This window comes from Calonectris borealis, chromosome 5 (assembly GCF_964195595.1).
Source record: "Calonectris borealis chromosome 5, bCalBor7.hap1.2, whole genome shotgun sequence".
Taxonomy (NCBI): Eukaryota; Metazoa; Chordata; class Aves; order Procellariiformes; family Procellariidae; genus Calonectris; species Calonectris borealis.
In genome coordinates this window covers 40,827,150-40,852,231 of record NC_134316.1, presented here as the reverse complement: position 1 = coordinate 40,852,231, position 25,082 = coordinate 40,827,150, and the positions used below count along the sequence as shown (strand labels likewise).

General features: G+C 41.5%; 1 protein-coding gene across 4 annotated transcripts in view; it reads left to right on the top strand.

The window, feature by feature from the left end:
• DPF3 (double PHD fingers 3) overlaps positions 1-25,082 on the top strand; it is a 153,950-nt gene that overhangs the window by 109,013 nt on the left and 19,855 nt on the right. For 2 of the 4 annotated variants that reach the window (XR_012673931.1, XR_012673932.1), the window contains 4 exons: positions 1,950-2,087; positions 13,876-14,004; positions 16,868-18,254; positions 23,988-24,591. Coding sequence is in view for 2 of the 4 variants with exons in the window: in XM_075151983.1 (XP_075008084.1) it covers positions 1,950-2,087; positions 13,876-14,004 (267 nt within the window). In the remaining 2 variants the exon portion in view is untranslated. The remainder of the gene's footprint in view (positions 1-1,949; positions 2,088-13,875; positions 14,005-16,867; positions 18,255-23,987; positions 24,592-25,082) is intronic. The other 2 variants (XM_075151983.1, XM_075151985.1) reach the window with 1 other exon arrangement.

Below are 25,082 nucleotides of genomic sequence, written 5' to 3'. Positions count from 1 at the left end.
GAGGAGGAGTTTCCCTCTCCAGAATGCATTAGAAGAATACACAGCTGGTAATAGAAGAAGGGAGACCAAACCGACGTTTTCTGGAGAGCATGCATCTAAGAGCAGTCTAGTTGTTCAAAATGTCTGGCAATAGAGTTAGGTTTACGTATGAAACGAGGGCAGGTGTGCATATGTATCTGAGCATTTTATTTCTCCCTAACTTTCCCCTCTCCCTCCTGCAGGAATTCTCATTTCTAAATGAAGGGCATTCAAAGACTTAAAAAAAATCTGTGGCTAAGGACACATTACATTTGGAAAAAGCTTTTGTCCTGTTATGATGACTGTATGATCATCATCTTGCAGAATGGAGAAAACTGGGATAAAAGCACCTAATATTGCAGATCACTCATCTTACTTATATCATGAGGTTGTTTTACACGTTTCTAATAAGGCAAATTATTTTCCTTGAGGGAGTTTGCAAACCAGCTAGAAGAGATGGAGAATGAAATATGTTATCATGCTAGGATTTGATTTGCAGTTTTCTATCATCTGTTCCAGAATGTGGTTTATCAATTGGCTTTTTGTGAGTAGTAGCAGAAAAGTATAATAATGGAAGTTTAACTTAGATGAATAATTGGGATGGGTCTTTTTTGATTTTTTTGTTTATGGAGCTTTATGACATTCCCAGACTCAGGTACTGGGCAATGGGAAGTAAGTATCTATACACATGGCATTGCAGGATACCTTTTCAGTATCAGGGCTGAATGCGGTTTTTAGGAGTGGATGGTGACTTCCCCTTTGGAGATTTTTTCAAGGGGTCTAAAAACAAGACAGAGAAATAGAGACCACCAGGTTCTGTTCTCTCTTCTGGCACCACTTCCTTTGCTTTCCTAAGCAAGCTATGCAGGACAGCCTACTGGGCATGACATTTATTCCTGTGTGAAATCCTTGAGGTTAATAAAGCTAATAAAGAGACTGAAAATGTAGCTGTGAGTCAAAATTTGCAGGAAGGGCACTGAGCTTCTTTGCCTTTGTTTCCTAATCTTTTAAAATGGCAATAATTGTATTTGGTAGACGAAATAGCTGTATAAAAGAAAATGGACGTTCAGAGACTGCTTTGAAGATGAAAAGAGATAACTTTTAGAGACAGTAACATGAATTAAAAACTTTATAGAAGCTGAACTTGTATGTAATGAATCTTATGATGAAACTTGCCCTTGTGGTGAGCTCCCTATGAAAATGTAGACCTTTAATCACCCTGAATTGTTCTTAATATCTGTTGACTTAGTCCTAAAATAAACAAAAGTTCAGAAGGAGGATTGTCTAAATAATACACATTGTATTATTTATTGAGATGCTGAATATGAAATTTACCTGGACAAAGAAGTATCGCTACTAAATGTTCTTCTAGCAAGAAACTGTGGATGTTTTCCGTCTCCTTGTCTTGACTGGCAATCTGCGAATAAAGCTATTTATTACCCTTTTACAGAAAGCCTTTTTTTTTTTTTTTAAAAAAAAAAGTAATACTGTTTCTTTTTCTCAGAGATCGGTAATGAAGAAAATAATGTCCTTTCTTCTCAGTCCAGTTCCCATTTCTGTGCGTTGTGCAGCACCAACATCCCAACTGGCATTTCATTTAATTTTATGTGCAATCTTGTTAGTAATCTCAGCAGAGAGGATTAGGGCTGTATGAGCTGCGGAGACTGAATGTGCATTTCCCTAGGCCTGTAGGAAGGACTGCTGGCAGCATGGTGGGAAAGAAAGCTTGTATGGGGACGACCGTCTGCAGGGCTGCCCTTCTGTCACCTTTCACCAACATCGGTTGGAAGGGTCTCGGGCAGGCGCGTGGAGTGTGTGGTGCTGCTCTCGGGGGAGAAGGGAGTGTTATTTGAGAGGATGCTTCCATTGTTGCAGATCACACTGATGTTTCTATTCTCTCTTCCCCTCCCTCATATCTCCTTTCCTCCCAGTCTGTGGCAAGCGTTACAAGAACAGGCCTGGGCTGAGCTACCACTATGCTCACACCCACCTCGCCAGCGAAGAGGGTGATGAAGCCCGCGAGCAGGAGACCCGCTCTTCCCCTGTCCACAGAAACGAAAACCACAAACGTGAGTAGTATTTTCCCTTTGCCTTTGAGATCCTTTTCAGGGATGTTGCCTCCACCCTGTCTTTGCCTTGTGGAGGCTGGCGTGATTGCCTGGCTCCGTTGTGAGTGATTGGGACCTGGATGCTTGGAGCTAATCAGCTGCAGCTCACACGGGTGCTGGCTCAGCTAGTCAGGAATTCATTTCAAACCCAGCATTATCTCTGCAGCAAGTCACTTTTCTATTACTGCTCCTGTGGGGAGGCGGTGGCAAGGAGAGGGGGGAAAAGAAGAGATGCCCAACCTGCCCATCATCAAGCAGCCTCCCAGTGGCTGCTAGCAGGGATGTCAAGGAAATACACATACTGTTTGAGGGGGCTGTCTTTGTTTTGCCTTTGAATAAGAGACATTTATCCATGTCTCGGTTTTTTAGGTATGAAATTCACAGCGCCTGTCCCCCTTATCCCTGCATCTCCTCCCCAAACGGCTTACCCTCAACTTTACCAAAAGCCACTTCTTAGTTAAAGTTTGGGAAAATCTATGAAAAAGCATCAGTACTCATCTGCAAGGAGGATTGCTGGAACATGAGAGGAGAGAAGAGTTATGTGACTAGATTCCCCACACTGGTACAGGGCTGAAAGAAATCTTAGTGGTCTGTGTGGCCCTACTTGACTGTCCTTCCTCTGCTTCTTAGGCACAGAATTGGGAGTCAAGGAGACTGTTTTATTACTGGTTTTTGCAGGTCTCTAAGCCCCTGTTTCTCAGTTTGCCAGTGTGCAATACTATGTGATGGTTGCTTTCACCTTGGGATTTATGTGGATGCCTTTGTTCACTTTCAAAAAGTCCTTTCAGATCACTGTGTGAACTGTGTCATTTTAGTCCAAAGTAATGAACAATGTGGACAAAGCAATAAAATGCTTATGGGGAAAAATATCCAGGCAAACACTTTCTAATACATTAAGAAGAACTGGAAGAAATATGGAAGTAGGAAAACATTTCCTTTCTAAGCAGGATAATTGATAATTGTCCCCAGGGAGGTGTGGGAGGGGGTTCCTTCCTCCAAAGCATCTGCTACTAGCCACTGTCTGAGCTTGAAGGGCCATTTAGTGTGATCCCATTTGGCAGTCCCTATGTTTCTGTCACTTTTATGCTCTACCTTTTAGTTATTCACATGTTTTGTAGGTTCACAGCAAAAGTAATTTTGACTCCTCCAGCTGTTGATAAACTTGAGCTGTCAATGCACTAAGAGCGACTGCTCGGGCAGGCTGGAGAATGTCAGTGTTCAGCCAGTAGCTTTTGTTTACTTAGCATTTACATCATCTCTGTTGTTGTTTTTTTTTTTTTCCCTGTGTTTGCAGTAGTCAGTAATAGTTGCATATCTGAGGGGCATATTGCAAATCTGTATTGAATTAATATTGATAACGGCCTTGCACAAATGCCCAAATAAAGAAGGGTAGTGTCCCCTACCCTTCAGCTTATCATAGAGGCCAAGGACAATCTCAGTCCTTATGTTTCTGGAAATGGTAGAAGTTAGCAAGAAGAGGAGCTAGAAACGCTGTGGAAAGGTTAGCAGCAGCTGGCCTTCGCCCGTGGAAAGAAAGGTGTGCTCTGCACTATGGGAGCAGGAGCTGCTCAGGCTTATGTTCCCCCAGAGCTCCTATGTGATGCATGTGGCAGAGGGAAGCTTCTGATGCACAGATCCCCATACAGGTAGAAGTTTAGGGCTAGTGGGGTAAATCACCCTGAGATCCAGATTCCTGAGCAGAAAGAATCTGCTTAACAACCAGCCAGGAGCCAGTGAGGTACGGGCAACAGCCATGCGAGTATGAAGATCACCCCTGGGGAAAGTCCCAGACACCGGAAGGTAACTCTCCCAAATGGCTTAGCTGTGTCGCAGTGGCTGTTTGTTCCTTTTTGCCTGTTTATTTGTTTACAGCCTTGAGCTCGGATCTTGCATCTTTGCTCTTTCAGTTGGCTATATTTAATTTATGCTGCCATTTATCTTCCATGTGAATGCTAATTGTCCACATTGCTAATGTGCAGTCATTAAATGGTCCCTTTGTACAGGGGGATGGTGGGAAGCCAGGACATCAGCTCCTTCCTCTCCCCTAAGAACTGCTAGGCATGTGTTATGAATTAGATTTGACAGGTCTGCAGTGTCGCAGGGCTCGGGCTTCAAGAATCCTCTCTGCATGGGCTTGGGGGTGGGGGGGGGAGGGAGGGAGGAAAGGCGGGGGGGATGTTAATCCAAACAGCTAATCCACAACCTACTGAACAGGAGGACCAGAGATATGGTATAGAGCAGGGTCTGGTTATTTGCTTAGCAGTGTGTCAGAGAGATATGAGCAGCCTGATTTAGAAAAGGCAAGGCAAATTCAAACCAGCCATTTGGAATTTGCCGTGCTGTGGGAGGTGAGCACTGGGTCAGCCACGTTCAGGCGGGCGGCTGCAGTATGAACTTCCTTCCTTTGTACCTGCATCTCCTCTGCAGCCTCCGCTCCTTGCAGTACCTGTGGTAACAGCAGCCATGCTGATGCAGGAGGGAGTTTTCTGGAGCAGGGCTTCTGCAGGATTCAGCTGTTGATGCCCTGGCTGGTGCCAGCTCAAGAGCTGATGGCCTCTTGTCTTTCTACACACGCAGTCGCCTTTATCTTAACTCTTCTCCTCATGCACAGACCAATTGGGTAGTTCAGTAAATTAACCAGGGATTGGAAAAGAGATGTAGATAGGAGGAACCTACCTGAAACTGAGAACCACTGAATAGACGTGTATCAAAGAACAGGGACTGGCCCAAGCCCCAAGTCTCCCCTCCTTGGCACATCTCACTGTCTTTGACTGTTGTAGAAGGTTTGTTTATTTACATCTCTCTCCTTCTGTCCTTCTTCCTCACCTATAGATTACCCTTCGCAACATGGAAGATAGTTCAACCGTCTTCTCTGGCCTTTTCTAAAACATCTTGGCTTGTGCTTTGTTTGAGCTTTAGTTGCTTTGTTTGTATGTCTTATCTAGCCCTTTGACGCAGATAAATAGCCCTTCCTTAGTGCCTAGTCTTGCCTCTGCCTACATACACATTTATTTTTGACCTACTCTCTGATTTTTTTACCTGAGTATGGAACAGTGAAAACACTTTAAAAAGTCAACTCCCCCTTTCCCCAACTCCACTGCTAAAAAGAAATGATCCCACACCATTCTCAGCCTTTTTTTCTGCTGGCTTTTCCTCCACATGTTGGCACCGAGAGCGTGAGATTTGTGAGCCCAGGGTGCATCCAAGCCTGCCACAAAACACCTGCTGTTTTAATCCATCTCACTCCATGGGTACAGGCCAGCTCTGAGGGCAGCTGGTGCTCACAAATTTTGAGACACTTCTGATATAGGAATTACATTAGACTTCTATCTATTGAAATGTGTGTGTGAATGAGTGTACCAGTATAAATGCTCTTCCTTAATTCCTGAGAGAATAGGATAGTGTGTCTACATGGAGAAAAACTTCCTCTCCTTTAAAGGAGAAGAGTTTTCAGTTGGTTACAGGCAGCTGTGCAGTAAACAGCAACTGAACAGATCTTATGCCCACAAGCACTTTGGCCAATGACAATCCTAAATAAAGCACATTGTGCGGGCTGTTGCTGGCCTAGCTGCCGTGTGCAGGTTGGTCCATCCTGCAATACATGTAGTTAACGAGAATGCAGTCCTGTGCCCTCCTGTCACTCTGCTAGCTTGTGCATCTGACCTGCAAAACCACCTGTGTACGTTATTTCGTGGCATCAGCCTGTTGTGCCCAGCTCCATCGCAGATTTTATGATGTGGATAAATCGCTACTGGAGAGACCAGCCAAAGTTGTTTGTGTACTCTAAGCATAATTGGATACCCAGTCTCCAGAGATAAAAAATTAATGTGCTAACCTCAGTGTGCCTCCAAGCTGTCCTCCAGCTCCCCCACACAGTCATCTTTGAAACATTTTTATTTCCATCCAGGCAGGGGGCTGGCCATGAATAAATGACGAGAGTCAGCCCCTCAGTTGGAGGCGAGCTGTTTGTTCCTCTCCACAAGCAGCATCAATTTGAAAAGCTAGATCAGGCCTACTTTTTCCCTGCCTCAGTGCTGATCCTCGCTGGGGCCATGATGGGAGCTACTTCTGAATGCAAGGATGCATCAATGCCCACCTTGCGACAAGATACCCTGCAGCAGGTGCCTTTTCAGTGAAAATATGTACATTACCTTGAGTTGACTTCTCATTAGTTTAATCTGTTTGGTGGTTTTTTTTTTTTTCCCCAGAGCTTGTTTTCATAAGGAAAAAGAGTGAGAATACTAAAAGAAACAGTAATGATTACAGAGTTTGGAACTGTGAAGGATTTCCACTCAAATCCTGTTTGCAGCTGTAAATTTCTCAGACTTTTGTGCCTGTGTTTCGGGATGCCGAGGAAAAAAATAGATCACTTGTTTAGAGTTTTGGAATAGTGGAAAATCCCAAACTCGTCTCCTATGTACAGGGACCGATAGGGGACTTTTTGTTGTTTTGTTTGGAGTTGTGGAGGTTTTTTTCAGTAGTTTGGGGTTTTTTTTGATATACTGCCTGGCCAGGGCCTGAAATGTTGTTGTCAATGCGCAACTCTCATTGAAGAGAAGCATCTAGCGCTTCTCAGTAGTTTGTGGGAAAATGTTTCCAATTTGACTCATTAGTTTTTGAAAACCGTGTGTTGCTTCAATAACATGTCAGCTCTTGAGACAGAATGATATCATTTATGTATTTATAATTGTTTTCCTTTCTCGCTATCTCCTTGCTTTTTTTCTCCTCCGTGTATAATTTGAACCAAGTAAAACCCAAAAGTTTTGGCTGAATTTGAACTTAGGTGTTCTGCCTTCTCACACTCCTTCAGTGAGTAATTTGCAGATCCAAAGCCTACAACATGTCACAGGGACCCATTTCACGACAGTGGCTGTTCTTACCTGAATACTGAGGGATGCTGGTGGATGGGGCTGTATCTTGAGCACTATAATCCCTCCGTGAGTTCCCTGAGCTCATAGGAATGATCCATTTCAGTGGCCAGAGGCCAAGTCTCAGGAGAGGTGCCCCTCAAAATCAGGAAATCTGTATGTTAACATGTCAGACTCTTTTGTCTGCCTTCCTATTCTGTATCATCTCCTACTGTTTATTTTCATGAGGCACTGGACAGTTACAATGATTTATTGTGAGCAGCAGGATTTTGGCCAATGCTTTAGGTGTTCCTAAAGACTATAAGATCAGAGCACAGACATTTCTATGAAGTGCTGCCGTATGGTGCAGGAAGGCTGACTCCCCGAATCTACAAGATCTGATCAGTTGATTCTGTATTTTCCTAGCTGTACCTTCCATTGCCCACCTCCCAGCTCATTCATTAGCTGTTCAACTTAAGGGCCATATCGATTCCTGTAAAAGACATGATCAAATGCTCTTCCTTCCCCCACATTCAGAGGCTTCCTCTGACTCCTACAGATGTGCCTCCTTCTTGTAGCGCTTCGTGTAGCTTGTAGCGCTCCTTGGCCGTGCCTCTCCGTGAGCAGGGGCTGTAGGAAAGGCAAACCTGTCAGAGTTGCCAAAAACTGTGCAAAGGCAACAGCTTCTTTTATCCCCACAGCACCAACTAACTCAAAGAGGAGATAAAATCCAGTTACTAGGCAATACTTTGGGTGGGTCCAGCCACCTCTCTCAGCAGCGTAGCTTGCTTCTCTGGCTGCCAGCAAAGGGCATGCCCGTGCTGTGCGGGGGAGTGCGGCCTGGGGAGCCTGAGCTAGCAGAGGCCCATTGCCCTGTGCAGGCTGATTAGCTTGACTCTGGGAACAGAACAGCAGCCGTTTCCCAGTGCTACACCCAAGTTCAGAGCTTATTTGGTTGAATACTGTGCCACATCGACACACGTGTCGCTACCAACCTAAGCTGCACTTACAGCCTGCTGGAGGGTCTCTGTATCAAGTGCCCCAACACTTCCCAGTTTGGGGTTAGCCAACATGCTTATCTCTGGTGTTAACGACAGAGTAAACATGCCCAGAGAGACTGGCCATTTCCTCTCATTCAGGTTGATTTACATTTTTTCCTGGAAAACTGCAATGAAAAAACCCTGTACTTAATTCACTGGCGAGGAGGCCGCAGAAATGACTGTGCACATCTCTGCCTGGCTGCGTACATATGTGAGAGCAAGAGCCTTGAATGCATTTCAGCTGTGCTTGGCCTGTTCCTCACCACACCAGGGGTTGGTTATATGTTTTTCTTTTATCGTTCGTTTCCAGGGCAGGGTCTAGCCCTGAGCACAGAAGCCCCTCCACAACCCGCCTCTCTGACCCCCACCATTGCTCACTACACCCCGGCAATGACCGGCGCAGAAGTGGGTACGTGCCCAGCCAGGCATCTCCCTCCTCTTCCTTCAACAAAAGCCGCAGTCCAAGTGCCGCTTTTTTTTTCCCTTCTCCTTGAAGCCATTTTTTTATTTAATTATCACATTGTAATTTCTTGCGCGAGCCTGCCTATCCTCCAGTGATGCATTTTGAGCGGCAAATGAAGGGGGCCGCGCTGCAATTCCTTACGCTTGGGAGATGAAGCAGTAACAGGTGGCAAGGCCAGAGGCAGGCCTGGCCGGGCACTCTGGTCGCCATGGAGACGGGCCAGGCCTGCCAGGGATGAGTGCTGGTGGCGGCAGCGGGGGGGCGAGCGAAGGCACACGGGGGCACTTAGGCTATAGGTTGGGATGATATATCATCAAGTCCTCCAAGGGGCTTGATGACCGCAGGCTCAGGCTTTTGGCTGGCGTTTTGCCGCACAGGCGGCCAAACGTTGGACTTGAGCTTCGACAGCGAGAAAAAGGGAGGTGTCGGAAAGGAAAACTGGGCCCCCATCTCAGACAAAGAGTCTTGTAGGTTTAAAAAAAAAAAAAAGCAAATCCACCCCTTTTCCTCCATTGCAAAGTGCATTGACTTGATTCAGGCCTACACGCGGGTTCCTATTGTGCTCTGCAAATTTTTGTTGCAAACAGAGTAAATGGCCTGATTCAAAGCCTTTCGAATTGAATTGAAAACCTCCAGTGGACTTTATTGGTTTTGGATCAAGCCCAGAAGAAACAGGTAAGAGCTGGACAAAATGTGCTAGGAAAAATCCCTTTGGGAGCGCATATATGTCTGACTGTAGCCAATTCACTGTAATCGTTTAAATAAACGAAGCACAGCCCCCCACCCTGACAGCGAGGCACACACTCTACTCCTTATTCTCCACTGCCTTTCCAGCAGTATGGATAAGATATGCTACCAAGCCTAGATGCACAGCTTAAACCATGGTTAAGTATTATGCTGTTTTACCTACAGGCTGAAAAAATATATGTGACTCTGATTTGGTACCAAGGAACAGAGAAACCAGTTTTTCTTTTAAGCACTGGTTCCAGCTCCAAGTTTTTAAAGATCGTGATCCAAATCATCAAAATAACTTCAGTTAGAAATCACAAAATTGAAAAACTACAAGGTTCTATTTATTTAGGGTTTTGTCTGTATGTATTTAAGGGTCACATTTTGAAGGAAAGCTATTTAAAATATCTGTATTCTGAGTTTTCTGATTAAAAGACAGGGACAAGAATTGCTTCTTCTGAACTTGCCTTCCATTCAAGGTATTCTCTGCAGCCATGAAAGCTGGAAAATGGAGATTCTTATTGAGTCATGTGGCTCCAAGAGATGGTGTAGAAAAGAAAAATGCTAATTTCTTGATGTTGTTTCTCTAGAAGCAGCTTTCTTTTATTATTAAACTGAAACCATGAGGAAGATAACTTCCAGGTTTTTTGATTACTTGAGGAGGGGAGAAGGGAAGCTAGAACTCTGTTTAGAGCCCCTGCCTTCAAAATCAAGAAGGCACAGAAGTTATTTTAAATATATAAACTCAGTCAATTTGTTTAGCTTTTTAGGTTTTGTCTACAGAGCAAAGTTACTGTGTGATATACAACAGAATTTATTTAATTTACAGTACTTATTTTGCAAGAAGACTCCTGTAAATGATGGTACCATATTTTAAGTAGGTCTTTATTCTGCTTAGCTTGATATAGTTTGAAATTAACTTGATTAGGCTAAGAAGAAGAAATATATTTCAGAATAAGCGCATACCAAAGTTACTTGGAAATATTGATTTCATTCTCAGTCTGCATCCTGTCTTCACATGAATCAGTTTTCAGGTACAGAGAAACTATCATCTGAACTGTGCAGATCTTTCTGTGTCTCTCCTTTAATCCATTTTTTAAAGTATTTTAAAAAATTGTATCTCTATTTATTTTGGGGCAGGTGTAGATGAAGACAGGGCCTTTGATGAAACTAGAAAGCGATACTTTTGAGTTGAAATGGCAAGAGGGACTGATTTAAATATACCCCCTGTGAGCACACCTTAGCTCAGGCAGTACTCCTCAAAGCTCCTCAGAGCTTTTGATCTGTTGTTGCAGTTTGTAATGTAAAAGAAAATCAGAGGAGTTTTGAGTAAGTTAGGACAAGACCACGGTTGGTTTTTAAGGCTTTGCTTTAAAAACAGTTCCGGATTCTGGGTGAACATTTTTTTTTTTTAGACAAAATCCTTGGTTGTAGTCACCTGATCCAAATGATTGAGCTAGCAGTGAGTTACTTCTCATTAGCTGAGCCATCCTCTAGCTTAAGCTAGCACCTTCTACTTTGTGATTAACGTGTGCAAAATGTGGATACCTAGTTAATTACTATGTCTCAGATGAAAAGCAGCTACACATTGGTCCCAAGTAATTTAATTGCTTTCACTTGTGAATCCATTCCCATAGTTACTTTTGTAAGTAATTTTATTGATTAAGGGGTGGGATTAGGGTTGGGGTTTTGGTGCATGATACCCTTCTCATGAATACATCTTGCTATCTTTGCTTTGTTTCTTAATTCCCTCATCATTTGTGAACTACGGTAAAATAGAACTAAAAACTCCAAGGACGTACACAAAAAAAAATCCTTTGAAAGATAGAACTCTGCTTGCTATCATCTGGAAATCTCTTTATTCTCAAACCTTCTGTGATTTAGCCTGGGGCTTAATTCACTGTACAGTACTGATCAAGAAAATAAGCCTGAGTCAGGTTTGATTCTAGTTTTTGCACCTGTTAGAACAAAAAACCATTGAAGAGAATAACATTGCCTGGATTATTTGGCTCTAGAGATACATCATTTAAGACATTATTGATGTAACTTCAGGAACTTCTCATCTGTGTATGACTTCTCAGGCCTGACATCTCTATTACACTCAACTGAACCAGGTCCATATTTGTAAGTGACGAGCAATAGATGAGCGCATAGGCACTCACATTAAAAATTAAATTAAATTGGAAGAAAAAAAAGAAAAGAAAAGAAAAAGGAGGTGATCAAAACCCATGCTTATTCCCTTGCCAGTAGTCTGGGAGAATCCGTTCCTCTTCATCGCAGTCAGTGAATACCCTCCACCTGGTATTCATCCCATACACCGCAGATGAATTGATCAGTATATGTATTTCACAAGATCCCCTGTCCCATTTCCAGTTTCACAGTGGATCTTAAGGTCATAAGCTGCATTGGAAAAATTTAGGTCAGTATATGCAGAGTATTAAATCAATTACACCATTCTGAGTGGTGGTAGAAGTGGAGCTCTTTCCCAAGTCTGCTGGCTGGCACCTTGAATGCTTGTTTTTATTTGTGGCCTCACCACAGAATTGTTGTGTGTTCGTGAGTAAGCCAGTTCATCACTCTACCTCCAAGTCTTTCAGCTGTAAAATGCAATGCTGCCTCCTCACCACGAGACTTAATTAGGGCCCAGCAACACTTTGGTTAGAGTCAATGGTAAAAGAGGCTTTTGACCTCACTCAGCGTTAATATTAGGATCTTAGTATCTGTAAGGCACTTTAAGAAACTCGGATGAAAGGTGAAGTAATGTAATAAGGAACAAAAAAAAAAATCACTGAACGTTGAGCTTGCTGAGTTTGCATTGCACATGGCCTGTCTGTAGATGTAGCACAATATAAAGAAGTAATTACTTAACTTTTTCAGAATGGGGCTGTAGTGGGAAAAATAAATGCGAGGGAGATCTGCTTTTTATACACAAAATATGTACAAGTAGCAACTTTATGATCATTTTGTTACAGCTCTTAAAATGAGCCGGTGCACTAGGCTTCCACCTGGTTCCTGTTCTTTTTTTGCTTATCTTGCATGCACGTATTAAATGCCTCTCTGTGAACAGGCAAAATGCTAACCTAACACTGGGAGCTTCTCTCTGGTTTTGGGAGAACTGGGGATCTGCTAACCAGGACCATTTCAGAGCAAAGCCCATTGTTTAGTAAATACTGTCAGGGACTCAGCGACTATGCAGGAAGATATTGATGCAGCCTTATGGGTTTTGATTTTTTTCTTCATTTCACTTTACCTGCAATCTTTCAGTTACCAATTTCCAAAAAACTCAGCTAATCAACAGCTGGAAGTAAATGAGTAACTAGATGCACCCAAACCAGAAAAGCAGATTGAACTTGGAGGAAATTTTAATTTTAAGTGTATGTCTTGGACTGCTACCAGAAGCCCTTTAGAATGTCATTGTTCTTTGGGGGAAATTTGGATGTGGACAAAAAGACCATTAATAAAGGCTGTCAAAACATCTGTTAAAAATCTGCAAGTTACAAAATATGCATTAAAAAGATAATTAAATATAGATGGTACAGTTTAAAGGTCTTTATTTTCTAGTTTGTAGAAATCTTCATGGGGTAGGATTAGGCCAGGTATACCACTGGAATTTTTAAGTTAAAAAAGAAGAAACAAAGGCAAAGACCAACCATTCTCCTCACTCCCCTCTCCCTTCCCCAGTTCCTAGTTAGAATGTGCAGGAACAAGAAGTTCTCCCTCTCTGGAGAGCAGAGGAGAAAAATGGCAGTTGTGAGCCAGAAGAAAAGCACATTGCTGTTCTGCTCAACTAACAGGAATGCAGAAGACCTCTGCCCTTCTCTCCTTTCTAGAGGAACTGCCTCCTCCTCTGCTTAAGACCCAGTGTGCGTCTGCTCCTTTCCAAGTATTCCTAGCTGGAAAGTAAGAATGTAATTTCCCTCCTTTTTTCTTGACTGAAAGAGTTTTTAACTCTGCCGGCTGGGACATCTGCCCTGGGCTGACTCTTTGCACCTGTGCTGGGTGCTCAGGTGGTGCTGGACCTGCTGCCCTCCCCGCTCCTCCCAGGGGACGTGCACTTTGCTGCAGGTAGCTTCACCCTTGGGTGAACCACCCACAAGTGGCTTTGCCTGTGAATATTCATGAGCGTTTGAGCCAACTTCTTGACTAAGGACACCCTGCCACTTTGAGATGTAATCCCCCAAAAAGCGACTTGAAATCAAACCGATTAGGGTACCTATTGCCCCATCTCCTTGCTGTTGGTTTTTGATTTTGGGGGAATGTATTTTTCCTTTCTGAATTTGTATTTTGTGGGTTTATGATTGTGACTGCTGTCTGAAAGGCCAGGCTTGGCTCACTGACAGCGTAGGTCTGATTCTGCGTTAGGGATTGTTTCTATGGCTGCGCGTGTTCTGAAGTCCCTGAACTGTACAGGGATCTCTGGCAGCAGGTCCTTGTGAGGGACCAGCCCAGCTGGCATTAATAAAGGAAACAGTGAAGTGCATTTCAGGCAAAATAGATACAACACAGGGTGTACTTAAAATGGAGGTGACTTATACAGTTCACTTTTTGTTCTAATTGACAATATTTTGGGGAGACTGTGGCCTGCAAGAGCTAACATCATATCAAGGAGAAGGGGGAAATGTCCAAACTGAATGCTCTTTAAGTAAATCTGATTTCTAACCTGACTGCAGCCCAGAAAGGACCAGATGGGGTCATCATTCCCAATAACTACTGTGACTTCTGCCTGGGAGGCTCCAATATGAACAAAAAAAGTGGCCGGCCTGAGGAACTTGTATCGTGCTCAGACTGTGGGCGCTCTGGTAGGTGACTCCTTTTTGCAACTTTCTTGTACAAAGGCATTTGTGTGATTTGTTTTTTGCTCCCTCTGAAGATTTTGAAGAAAGGCAGCGCATTTGGGAGGGGAGAGAAGACGAGGTCTTACCTCTTGTCTGTGTTTGTGGGAAAGGATGACTGGGAAATTTTCTGTTATAAACCCCATTGTTGGATTCACATTCTTAAGCTAATGGGGTCCTACGAAATAATAAAGTTTTAATGTATTTTTTGGCTTCTGTGAACGTTGGTACATGTACTAGTTGTTCTTCAAATGGAAGGAGAAAATCCTATGACAATGTTAAAGAATGGGCTCTGTCTTCAAATGCTGCAATTACAACTATAAATTACTTACAAGATTTATGAAAGTTGCATGACAAGCATTTCCATTGATTACACATTTCATGCATTTCTTCATCCAAAAAAGAAAGAGGGAGGAAATTACAGGGTAGGGATGGGGGTAGCTGTCAAGAATTATCCTCTTACAAGATGACTATCATTAATTTTGTTTAAAGAGGTTTTTATTTCTCCGTTTTCTTCCCTTCTCTCTTTTTAAATGTAAGCAATTGTGTCTTTTCCATTCAGAGTTGTCTTTATTTCTGGACTGTTGTTTTCTTCCTTCCTTTCTTTTTTTTTTTTTTTCCCTCTCTTTCTCTTTTTTTGGGGAAATTTTATCCTATCTGAGCAGTTATTTATAGCTCACATGGGAGGTGGTGGTGGTGGTAGAGGGAATAGGAAACCTTTAACAACTGCATATTCCAGCTTTGGTCCAAGTTTCCAGTTGTGATATTTCTGGACAGTGGCGATACTAGTGGTGATAAGACCATCATATGGAAATCTGAAAACCAAAGAGACCTTGAAATTCAGTATTTCTGCTGCTGCTTCTGTACTGTAGTCACTGAAAGATGTCTGTTGTGTGATGGCTGAAATGCAATGTGGAGCTCTCGTGCCGAGGGAATGGCCTTTTTATGCTCCTGTTGAAATTTATAGTAAGCCTCTTACCGCATTCAGTGGGAGCAGGACTAGACTCTCGGTGACAAATTGCCTTCTGCAGTTGTTGTGACCTTTGAAGATATTCTGAAGTGATACTGACTGGTCACCAGAGGACCGATGGCAACCCCTTCGGTTTTCTCCGGGGGCGTCCTTATGAGTGCTGTACAGTCAGGGGCGTGGACCTTTTAGTGTATACGTGTTTGCTTCTTAATAACTGAAGGGGGAAGCTCATGTGGTCTGTGGTGCCATCTTGGAAGATCATTGCCGTTCCCCTTGATTGTTCTAGTTCGATATAACTAATTTCAGCATTGTCCTGATACGGCACAGTGAGATGGATCCATATTTTTTTGCTATTTAAACATTGCTATGGTGATGATATCAGAATGTAACACAAATACATTAATTCCCTTGATTCCTTAGTGTGATAGAACAAGTAGATCGGCATGTAACCTAAATTGTGCAAAATCATTTCCATTAAATGCTATCCTTGTACAAATTCTGACCCACCTGGGTCGTTCATAGGGGTCTGCAATGGTGTGACTGATGTGTGATGAAAGTGATTAAGGTACAACCACACATTAATCTGTAAACTAAAACAATGAAACCTCTTTGGTGGCTGCCATCTTTCTCTTTCTTGATAATGGAGAATATTTTCATTATACTGAAAGAGAGGTCATGGAAATTATATTGTTTCTTCCCTTCACAAAGTCAGTAAAATCACATCTCTACAAGGTGGTTCATCTGCCAATTATTTTGTTATATCCATTTTCTTTTTGTGAACAGGATTTAATTCTTCGTGTCTCAAGCAATGCAGTCTACTTGTTATATGGCTGATTCCTGTAGCTGGAGTGGGGACCAAACAGTTGGTTACTTAATACCATGCTACTCTTTCTGAATAATAAAGTAGCCGTTCCCTAAAATCTCACACTTTCATTTTCCTGGGGCACAAGAGATATCTTTTTCTCTACCTTTCCTGAAGAGAGAATTTGAAGGCTATACTATTAATCACATAACATGTTTGATTGAGGGAGAAAATAAACCTCAGTTTTGCAGGTTTCAGTATTTGACTTCTCTTTTGAAGAGTCTTCTTTTTGTTGTTGTTGTTGTTGCTGCTGCTGCTGCTATTGTCCTGTGTGGAGAATTTCCTGTTGCATATTGAAAGTTGGATTGACTCACACATATTTGAACTTTTCAGTGTTCCCCAAGACAAGTCACCTCTCATCTTAGTTGTTTCAGTTGCTGAACTGTATATATTTGGTTTGGGATTTTTTATTTTTGAAGGAGATGCACCGAAATTGTAATAAAAGGATTTGTTTAGGTTACTTTGACTTAGTCTTCAAAACATATTTCATTTTGTCTACAGAGGAGGCTTTTTAGGATAAGGTGAAGGACAGGGATAAAAAATAGTCCTGAGGCTGATGAGCTATCTAGTGGGTTACATTTCGATAGCAGTAAATTTGTGACAGTTGATGCCAGTCTGAAGGACAGCATTGTGCTTAGAGCTAACGGTGTCTAATTACTTATACGGTCTAAAAATCTTTTAAAATTGATCTAAATAATCAAGAGGAAATATTTTAATGTCTTTTGAAGAGAGGAAAACAAGATTAACCCTTTCGCTGCCATAGCTATGGGCACCTGTGTTGTTTGCAGATTTTTTTTCTTTGAAAGAGAAACTGATCCTTTTTTATTTTTCTTACTGCAGTTCTACCGAGCTATGTTGTTGAGGTGCGCGGGCACATACAAGCACATACCTATGAGCTCGATAGTCTGAATTGTTTAATAATAATGATGATTAAAAAAATGATGATGATGATGCCTGTTGCTTAACCCATGTGCTGATATATTCATCATACATGTCAGCTCATTTGGGAAGAGAAGGCAGGAGGGACGAAGCAGCGCCAGCACGCACTACGGAGGACTTGTTCGGTTCCACGTCAGAAAGCGACACCTCGACCTTTCATGGCTTTGACGAGGATGATGCAGAAGAGCCTCTCTCAAGCCGAGGAGGTGGCTGTGGTGGCAGCTCTCCCTCCGCAGACAAAAAGGGCAGCTGCTAAAATAACTAAAAAGACACAAAAACTCTGAGCGATTTGCTGTCCTTTTTACTACTAGGATTATTATTACCTTTTTTTTTTTTAATTTTAGGTCCTTGGGTTTTTGGTTTTGTTTTTTTTTTTTTTGGTTGCTGTTGTTATTTTTGTTGTTTTTCCTGTGGGGTGTACACTGAAAGCACAAGCGTTTAAAGCTCTTGACAACTACTTTGAAGAGACAGAAAGTTTTGATTTTCCTGTTATTTTTTTCATTTTAATTTGTTTTTCTCCCACCTCCCCCCCTTCTCTTTCTCTCTGGAAACGTAAAAGGTGGATTTAATATTTTTTTAATAGTGAGCAGAGTTGATTTTCTTGTCTTTTAATATATATATCGGCAAACCACGAAAAAGACAGATGGGTTGGAGAGCAGAAAGCAAACCCAAATAGTTTTTTTTAATTATTATTATTTATATATTCTATATATTATTAGAAAAACTACTTTTTAAATAAAAATACAAAAAAAAAAAAACAAAAAAGCAATGGATGTCTACTTGATAATAGAACTGTTTCTAGAGAACCACTGTGGGCGGACTCTATCGGAGGACAAGGAAACCCTTGATGTGATGGCTTCTGCGTTTTGAGATTTTGCACTTACTGTAGCATGTGGAGTTTGGCTCTTCTTGTACACCTGCTACGCTTGTCTTTAACAGCCTGAAAATACAAGCAGTACCATTGAAGACCATGACCTTGGGGAACACGTTTCCATCCCTCCTTTGGACACTTTTACACTCAATAGATCTCTTCCTCCCTGCACCCCTTCATGTCTTCCTCACTCTGTTCTACTTTTTTTTCTTTTCCTTCACCTTTCACTTCATGGACAGCAATTTCCAAGCATAGGGATGAAATATGAATGGCAAGTCGTAGACGTCAAAGACAAAACAGATGGAAGAGCAGAATCATGGAAGAAATAATATGGAAAAATACCTCACCTGTACTTTTCTTTCCATTTTTAAATTTAAATTCACAGCATTTTTCCTGTGTCACCCAGTTTTTTCTCTCTGTAGTGTCTTGTGAGACACTTTGTTTGCTTTTCAATAGCTTCTCTTGAAATAAACCAAAGCAATACTCATTAAAGTTCCAAGGGCAATGGAGAAGAGAGTGACTCCCTTCCCAGCGACTTTCCCAGAAAGGAGGAAACATGCAGCAGGATTTAAAAGGTATGTCCAAGCTGAAATGTCTTTCACTCAATCTGAAATCTCTGTGTCCTGGATTTTCAACAGACCCTTGACTGAGCTTTGTTGTAGGAGTAAGTCCCGTGGATTAAATTGTGTTATGAGTATGTGCCAGATTCACACCCCTGTGAAGCTAATGGAAGTTCTGTAGGAGCAGGATCCTGCCTCGTGTATAGTCAGAAGTGATTCAAAAGGAGTCAGTGTGTAGGTTACGTTTTGCTGTCCTAATGCAGGCAAGAATCTCCCTGGAGCGGGGGCGAGATTAGGTTCTAAGGATATATTTTTACTGATGATTATAATGCCAAACAGGGTGAAATCATGACCTCATTTAAATCAGAGGCAAAATAGACATTTATCTAGGCAGTGCCTAATTCTTAAACTGGAGGTGTGTGTTTTTGATACCAGAATAAAAATCTCAGCCTTGCAATAAAGACTTTGTATATATATTGTTCTAATGCATGAACGAAGCCTATCCAAGTGGATTCCATTTCTCCTGTTTCTTTTGCTGGGGTAGTACAATACTGTCTGTGAGAGCTCTTTCAACTTTTTTTGCCTCCTATAAACCTTAAAAAAAAGAGAAAGGATCCAGTCTCTAGTTTTTTTTATTGTTCACTTTAGACATGGAATAAGCAGTGGACAGATTCTGCTTTTAGGTACATGGGCGTAAATCCAGAATACATGCTACTGATGTCTAGATTACATTAATAATCTGCCTTCAGAATGGTGTTACAAAACTTTACGAAATACCTCTGTGTGTTTATACCATAGGACAGTGCATGCCAGAGCCATGCATACCTGCCAGGAGAAAGCCTTGTTTAAGCTTTCCCCATATTGATAATCCTTTTCTGTTGCTATTCTGTTCCTGCTAGTGTATTATAATTGATCCAATGTCAAATCAATGATATTTTGACTTAATGCACTCAATGAGAAGTGTACTTTAACTGATAAAACCACTCATTCCTTCCACAACCAGTCCCTTTTTCTCTGAAAGAACACAAGATACATTTGTAATATTTTGCGACTCTTCCATATTTACTAAAAGCTCAAACTTCAGATGGTTTACAGGGGTGAGGCACAGACATGTACGTGTCTGCTTTTCCCAAATCCCTGAAAGAGTTAGGATAGTTTGCATATCTGTATCATTTTATATCTCTGTGTGTGTGTGTGTGTATAGGTAAACATATATCAAATGTATGTACACAGGCACATGCACACATATAGGTAAAGCAGACATTAAAATAAAGAGCAACAGAAGTCAAGATGGAAGACACTTCCCAACCAAGAATGGGTGGAACCAGCCCTTGTGTGAGGCACTGTGGGTTCACTTGTTCCATACTGACCTTACTGTAGGCAAAGAGTAATATCAGTAAAGTCCAGTGGATTTTGTCTAAATTTATGCTAATGTAACTGAGAGCAGAATCTGGTCCAGAAATAGAGTTGTTTTCTGTTTGCAAAGAAATACCACAAACTTGAAATGTTACAGAATTTAAAAAATGAAGTTCAAATTGATTTCTTCTGCTACTCCTGCCCTTCAAGCCCTGCACTTACATTTGTGGTATTAGTAATATATTCTTTTCCTTTTAAAAAAATTTTTTTTCTTTCTCTTGCTACTCTTTGATGTGCCCGTGTGAACAACAGGGAGAATAGAAAGGGAGCAAGTACCTAGAAATATGCCAAATCCACAGTAAACAAACAACATGATTTCTTGCATCCGTCTTGCAACTACTTCTTATATCCATGTAGCAGTCATGTCAAGACAGATTAGAAGGTTAAGAAAAGAATTTTAATTTTACCCAGTGTTCCTCAAAATACAATCAGAGTATGCTTTGACAGGGAAAGGCTCACAGGAGTAATGGGGACCTGACTTATCAAGGACTTGAAGAGAGTTCAGTTTTCTGTCTACCTTTTACTGCCTGAGAGCTGTAGGCTTGACACACTTGGAACCAGCCAGCTGCACCTGGCCACCGGTGCAGGGATGGCAGCACAGAGCTCAGCGTTAAGCGCTGTATTTACCCAGCTTCTTGCATGCTGTCGCAGGCCAACCTGAGCTCTGTGCTGACTATAGTCCTCACAGCACCTGAGCTAGCTAGCTGAAACCTACCCAGGTACATCTTTCTGAAGAACTCCAGTCACTGCACCAACTGCAGAATAGGCATACTCTAAATATAATTTTTTCCAAGTGGAGTCCTTACCATTGTCTTTTGAGAACTATGCCTAACACATTCTGGGCTCTACAAACAATAATCAGATGCCCATAATTCATTAAGTCTTGATTTAGTTTCACAAATGCAGTTACTATAACAATGCATACAGTCTTAATCCTTTCGCAACCTAACCACCCATCTTTGTGACAACCGGGTAGCGCAGTACCCTCAGAAAGAAACCACAACAGCTCACAGAGTGCATAAAAATTGCCAGCTGACATTTATTACAGATAGCATAGAAAAATATCCATCACTGTTATTTATACCATTAATGTGGATGGTCACTAGTTCAATCTAGTTCTGAGAGAGGAAGGAAGGTAAAATAAATTCACTGTTATGGAGAGCAGAGTAGTCCTTGGATTCCTGAAGATGTCTTATTAGACTGAGATAACTAACACGAGTTTAGTCCAGCAAGCTGAGCAGTGTGGTACTGACCGTAAGAAGGCATCAATCACAGGGAGGAAATTAAGATGTAGAGATGGAAGCTAAAAGAGTACTTGTTTAAGCTAGGTTGTAAAGTAGCGCTAACAGTGAATATTGAATGAAGTGTTGATATGGAAATGAAATGTTCTCAGGGCAGGTACTGCCAGAGTGAAGGCTGGGAACAGGGAAAGAAGGTTGGTAACTCATAAGTTCAAGATGGAAGGAAAGCAAAGCAAAGGGGCTGCTACATGAGACCCTCGCAGATGGACAAGGGGAAGATGACAATGTTAATGAAGCAGAAAATATGTAGGAGGAGATTTCATAAGTGCAATTAAAAAAAAAAAAGAGGAGCCTGACACTAGCATAGCCAGGTCAGAAATGAGGGAACTGCACAGTGTCAATTGTATCTTCAAAGACACATAAGTCCCAAATCAAACTAGGAAGGCATAAAGAGAGTTTTCAATGTGAATTCCGGGTTGTACCTAAAAAATACAGTCATCTTCGAAATCAGAAAGGAATGTGATCCTCTGTATTCCCCAGTGATTTCAGCAGTTCAATGAGACCTGCTGTTCTGAGCTTCATAAGAAGATCTTTGAAGGTGCAGTCCTTCAACTAATCACAAGCCTGGCTCTTCCAGTCCTCCTCCAAAGACATCCTTCTTATTAGAGGCAGGTTAGCACAAGGCTGTCCAAAGATTCTCCTGAAACATATGCTCCCACCAAAACCATGTACCAAAATAAAACAGCTCCGATGTGAAATGTGAATAAGGGGATGTTTCATTTCAGGTCCTAAATTCAGACTTTTCTGTGTTTAATCATGTGAGCTGTCTCCTCAGGCACCTTTCTACTGCTTCATACTAAAGGATCTTAGAAAGGACCCATAATTTCCTGAGCCATCCTCTGCAAACTCTGATTCACAGATGGGAGCAGGAGAAATAAGGAAGTGACGTGCTGCTTGAGCAGCTGATTAGTGGGAAGAAAGGCTATGTAGAGTGTGCACTGATCCTTAGCATGTTCCCTTTTGTGGCTCTTAATTAGTTGACATTTTAGCAGGGACAGACCTCAGCTCTTGCATGAAAACAGTTTAAAATTTTAAGCGTGATAATATATATTGAGAAAATTTTAAGAAAATGTGGGATTCTGGCATAACAGTTAAAAAATAAAAGGAGACCGTGAGGCATGTGGCAGAACAGGGATGGAACTGAAATCTATTTTGCTTCATTTTGCATCTCTTCCCTCCACCCGGGCGCCCCTAGTTTTGTGGGTTGGATATTTATTTCTTGTATATGTAATGGTGCTTGGAATAACATTGTACATATGTGGTAAGGTCATAAATGATGAGCCCAGGCTGCTGAAACAAGGTCCAGAGAGAACCTTACCACTGCCTTCGGAAGGATTAGCACTGGGCTTTCTTAGCTATGCTTTTATTGAATGAAACCTCACTGTTAATACGCTTGCTAGTATGGTGTAGACAAGCTCCGAGATGGCCATTTGTTTCAGCAGAATGTGTTATTAGAATCCCCTCCCCGCATTGTTTTGCCTTTGAGCTTTTACATTAGTTATTCATTTTGAGTTCCAGTTTGCCATTTTACAGACCTCAGCTTAGGCTCTTGATTGAAGACAGAGACTCAGTTTGCTGCCTGCTGATGCATGGAGCAAATGAGAACTGCACCCAGAGAGTCGCTGAGTCCGGACCGTGCTGGGTCACCACTGCGTTCTCTCTGCCTGCTTGGCCTTTCTTTGGTTAATTCTTGCAATGATATTTTGAGATGGGCCCTAAAATTATAATTCAAATACCATCAAACTATGTAGCTTTCAAAGCCTGGCCCCTCATGCAGTTTGCGTCTTCCCCATGGCAAGCAGTTTTACTGAATCAATTCCTGAAGAAAACATTGTATTGACCCCACTGGGAGTCATCTTATTATAAAAACTGCAAAATATGCCCAGCGCGTTTTGTGCTGCAACATATGTAGATGTTTCCAATAAACACCCATTTCTTATTCTCCGTGATATTTTCTTATTTATATAAAATTTGTAGCCATGAGTATATGTAAAGTATGAGGCACATGCATGTGTTCATGCTGGTGTGGGGTTGTTTTGACAAACCCTCACAGTGCAGGAATGTAGCCAGGCTGTATTTTTGCTGACTGAACCATTACAATAAACCCTACCAATCTTTGTTCTCTTTGCCAGATATCTACCAGGGTTGAAAAAAACCCGACCTGTATAAATACCATAGAATACTGAAATTGGGTCAGAACATTTTCATGTCCCTGTCTGTATTTCCATGAGTGTTAAGCTGCCAATAGAGAAGACAAGTTGTAATAACATTTAGAAAAAAAAACCCAGCTGTTGCGATTTCAAGTTCTGATACCCCTGTTAAGGGGATGCTGCCAGCTCATATCTTTGAGTTATCCTTTTGGTCACTGGCATCTTCTAAGATTTCGGACCTTTGTGTCATCCAGAACTGATATGAGAGGTGTGGGGAAGGCATGGGGGGAGGCACTTACATTTTGTGGAAATAGAGATGATTTTATTGGGTATCTAATACTGCTCAGTAGCTTAGTAGTATGCAACTTAGTCCATTCATGGATTAAACGCAATGCAAAATGCAGTCTTTCACTTATTTCCAGAAGTTATCACATTGCTGCCACCCTATGCGTATCATGCAGACTTCTAAAGTGTCTTTTGTGCAGTGCTGCATACACTTGTGGCTCTGTACAAATAATTAGTAATATAGCAATGTAATCAGAGCAGGATTTCATAAGCAAAGGTCTTAACCTCTAGTGAAGAGACAGCTATCTAAGCTGAATGATGAAGGTTATTTAATGGTGTTCACAGTAAGAAAGAGTGACAGCATTCGGTGCCTTTCTTTTGGATATGCTCCTTCATATCCTATTTGTTTGCTTTCTATTTACTTATGGCTCCCGCGGTCAGTTGAAACTGAGTCTGTTGAGATATATTTTCAAAGAACTAGAATGCAAACAGTGTTGAAAGGTTAGTTTGTCTTCTTCTGTTTTTTTCTGAACGCTTGCTTTTGTTATCTGTTTGAGTTTGTTTAGTTTTACTTTGTATTGCCTTTCCCTCTGCAGTCAGCCCTGCCCTCATGGACTCCAGCATCCTTCAAGCAAGACATTTCAGAAGAAGGCTGAGAGAAGCCAGGATGCTTTGACACTTCTCCTCTCCTTGCCCTGACCCTTCCGTACCCATGTTTCATCTGGCACAGGAGCCTGGACTGTGGGAAGTCAGCCGCCAACTGTTGAGAGAAGTTCTGGGGATGCCCTAAGCTGGTGCAATACAAAGAAGTTTTTTAAAGTCTTGATTTCACTTTCTTTTAAGCGTGTGTATAAACCCAGGTCAAACTGGAATTGATCTACAGTAGAACTGACTGAAAAACAAACAAACTGAAAAAAGACTTAACTATTTTATTTATTTCGATATTTAAGAGAGAAAAGAAGTGCTGAAGTTGCACAGTATTTTTGTTTGAAATACATTTTACTTCAAATTTTAAATGCAATTTTGTGAAGACATGAAATTTTAAAAAGCACTTAATGTAAAATAAAGACTGAATATTTACTTTAAGGAAAAAACTTTTTTTAAATAATGAAAATAAAGATCAACTCTGCTCTCTCTCTTACTTTAAAGAAGCCATTCATACATGTGCTGGGTATCTTTGTTTTTTGCAAATTGGATGTGGTAAGTGAAGATTGTTCTGGTTTACTTTCTCCTTAATAATATTATCCTGTTAGATGCTTAAAACTTACTTTGCTGTACTGTGTTAGGCACAAATCTGAACAAAAACTGTTGAAATAGCAAAGACCAGGCTCAGTGGCTGGATTTTTTTGTTACCAGATTTTGTGTCCAATTCAAAGGACTGTCTTCTCCCAATAGGATTGATGTGTCTCTTCTGCACAGTAAAAGAGATTTGGTCTTGAGCAACTCTGTGAAATACTTCTGCTGAAAGAGGGGTTTAAAAAAGGAAAACAACTCTGTTAATTTTAGTATTATTTTTTGCTTTAGTAATTCCACAGCTGATTGCGAGTTGGTTGTAAGGGAAGTATCTAAATGTTCAAGTGCTCTTGGCACGGAGCTTCTGTTGGGGTCAAGGATGATGCCATGTGTAGAAACCTTGTGTACTTCAGCCCTTTCTTAAGTGGTAGTGGACTTTGAAAAGCATACAGGTGCAC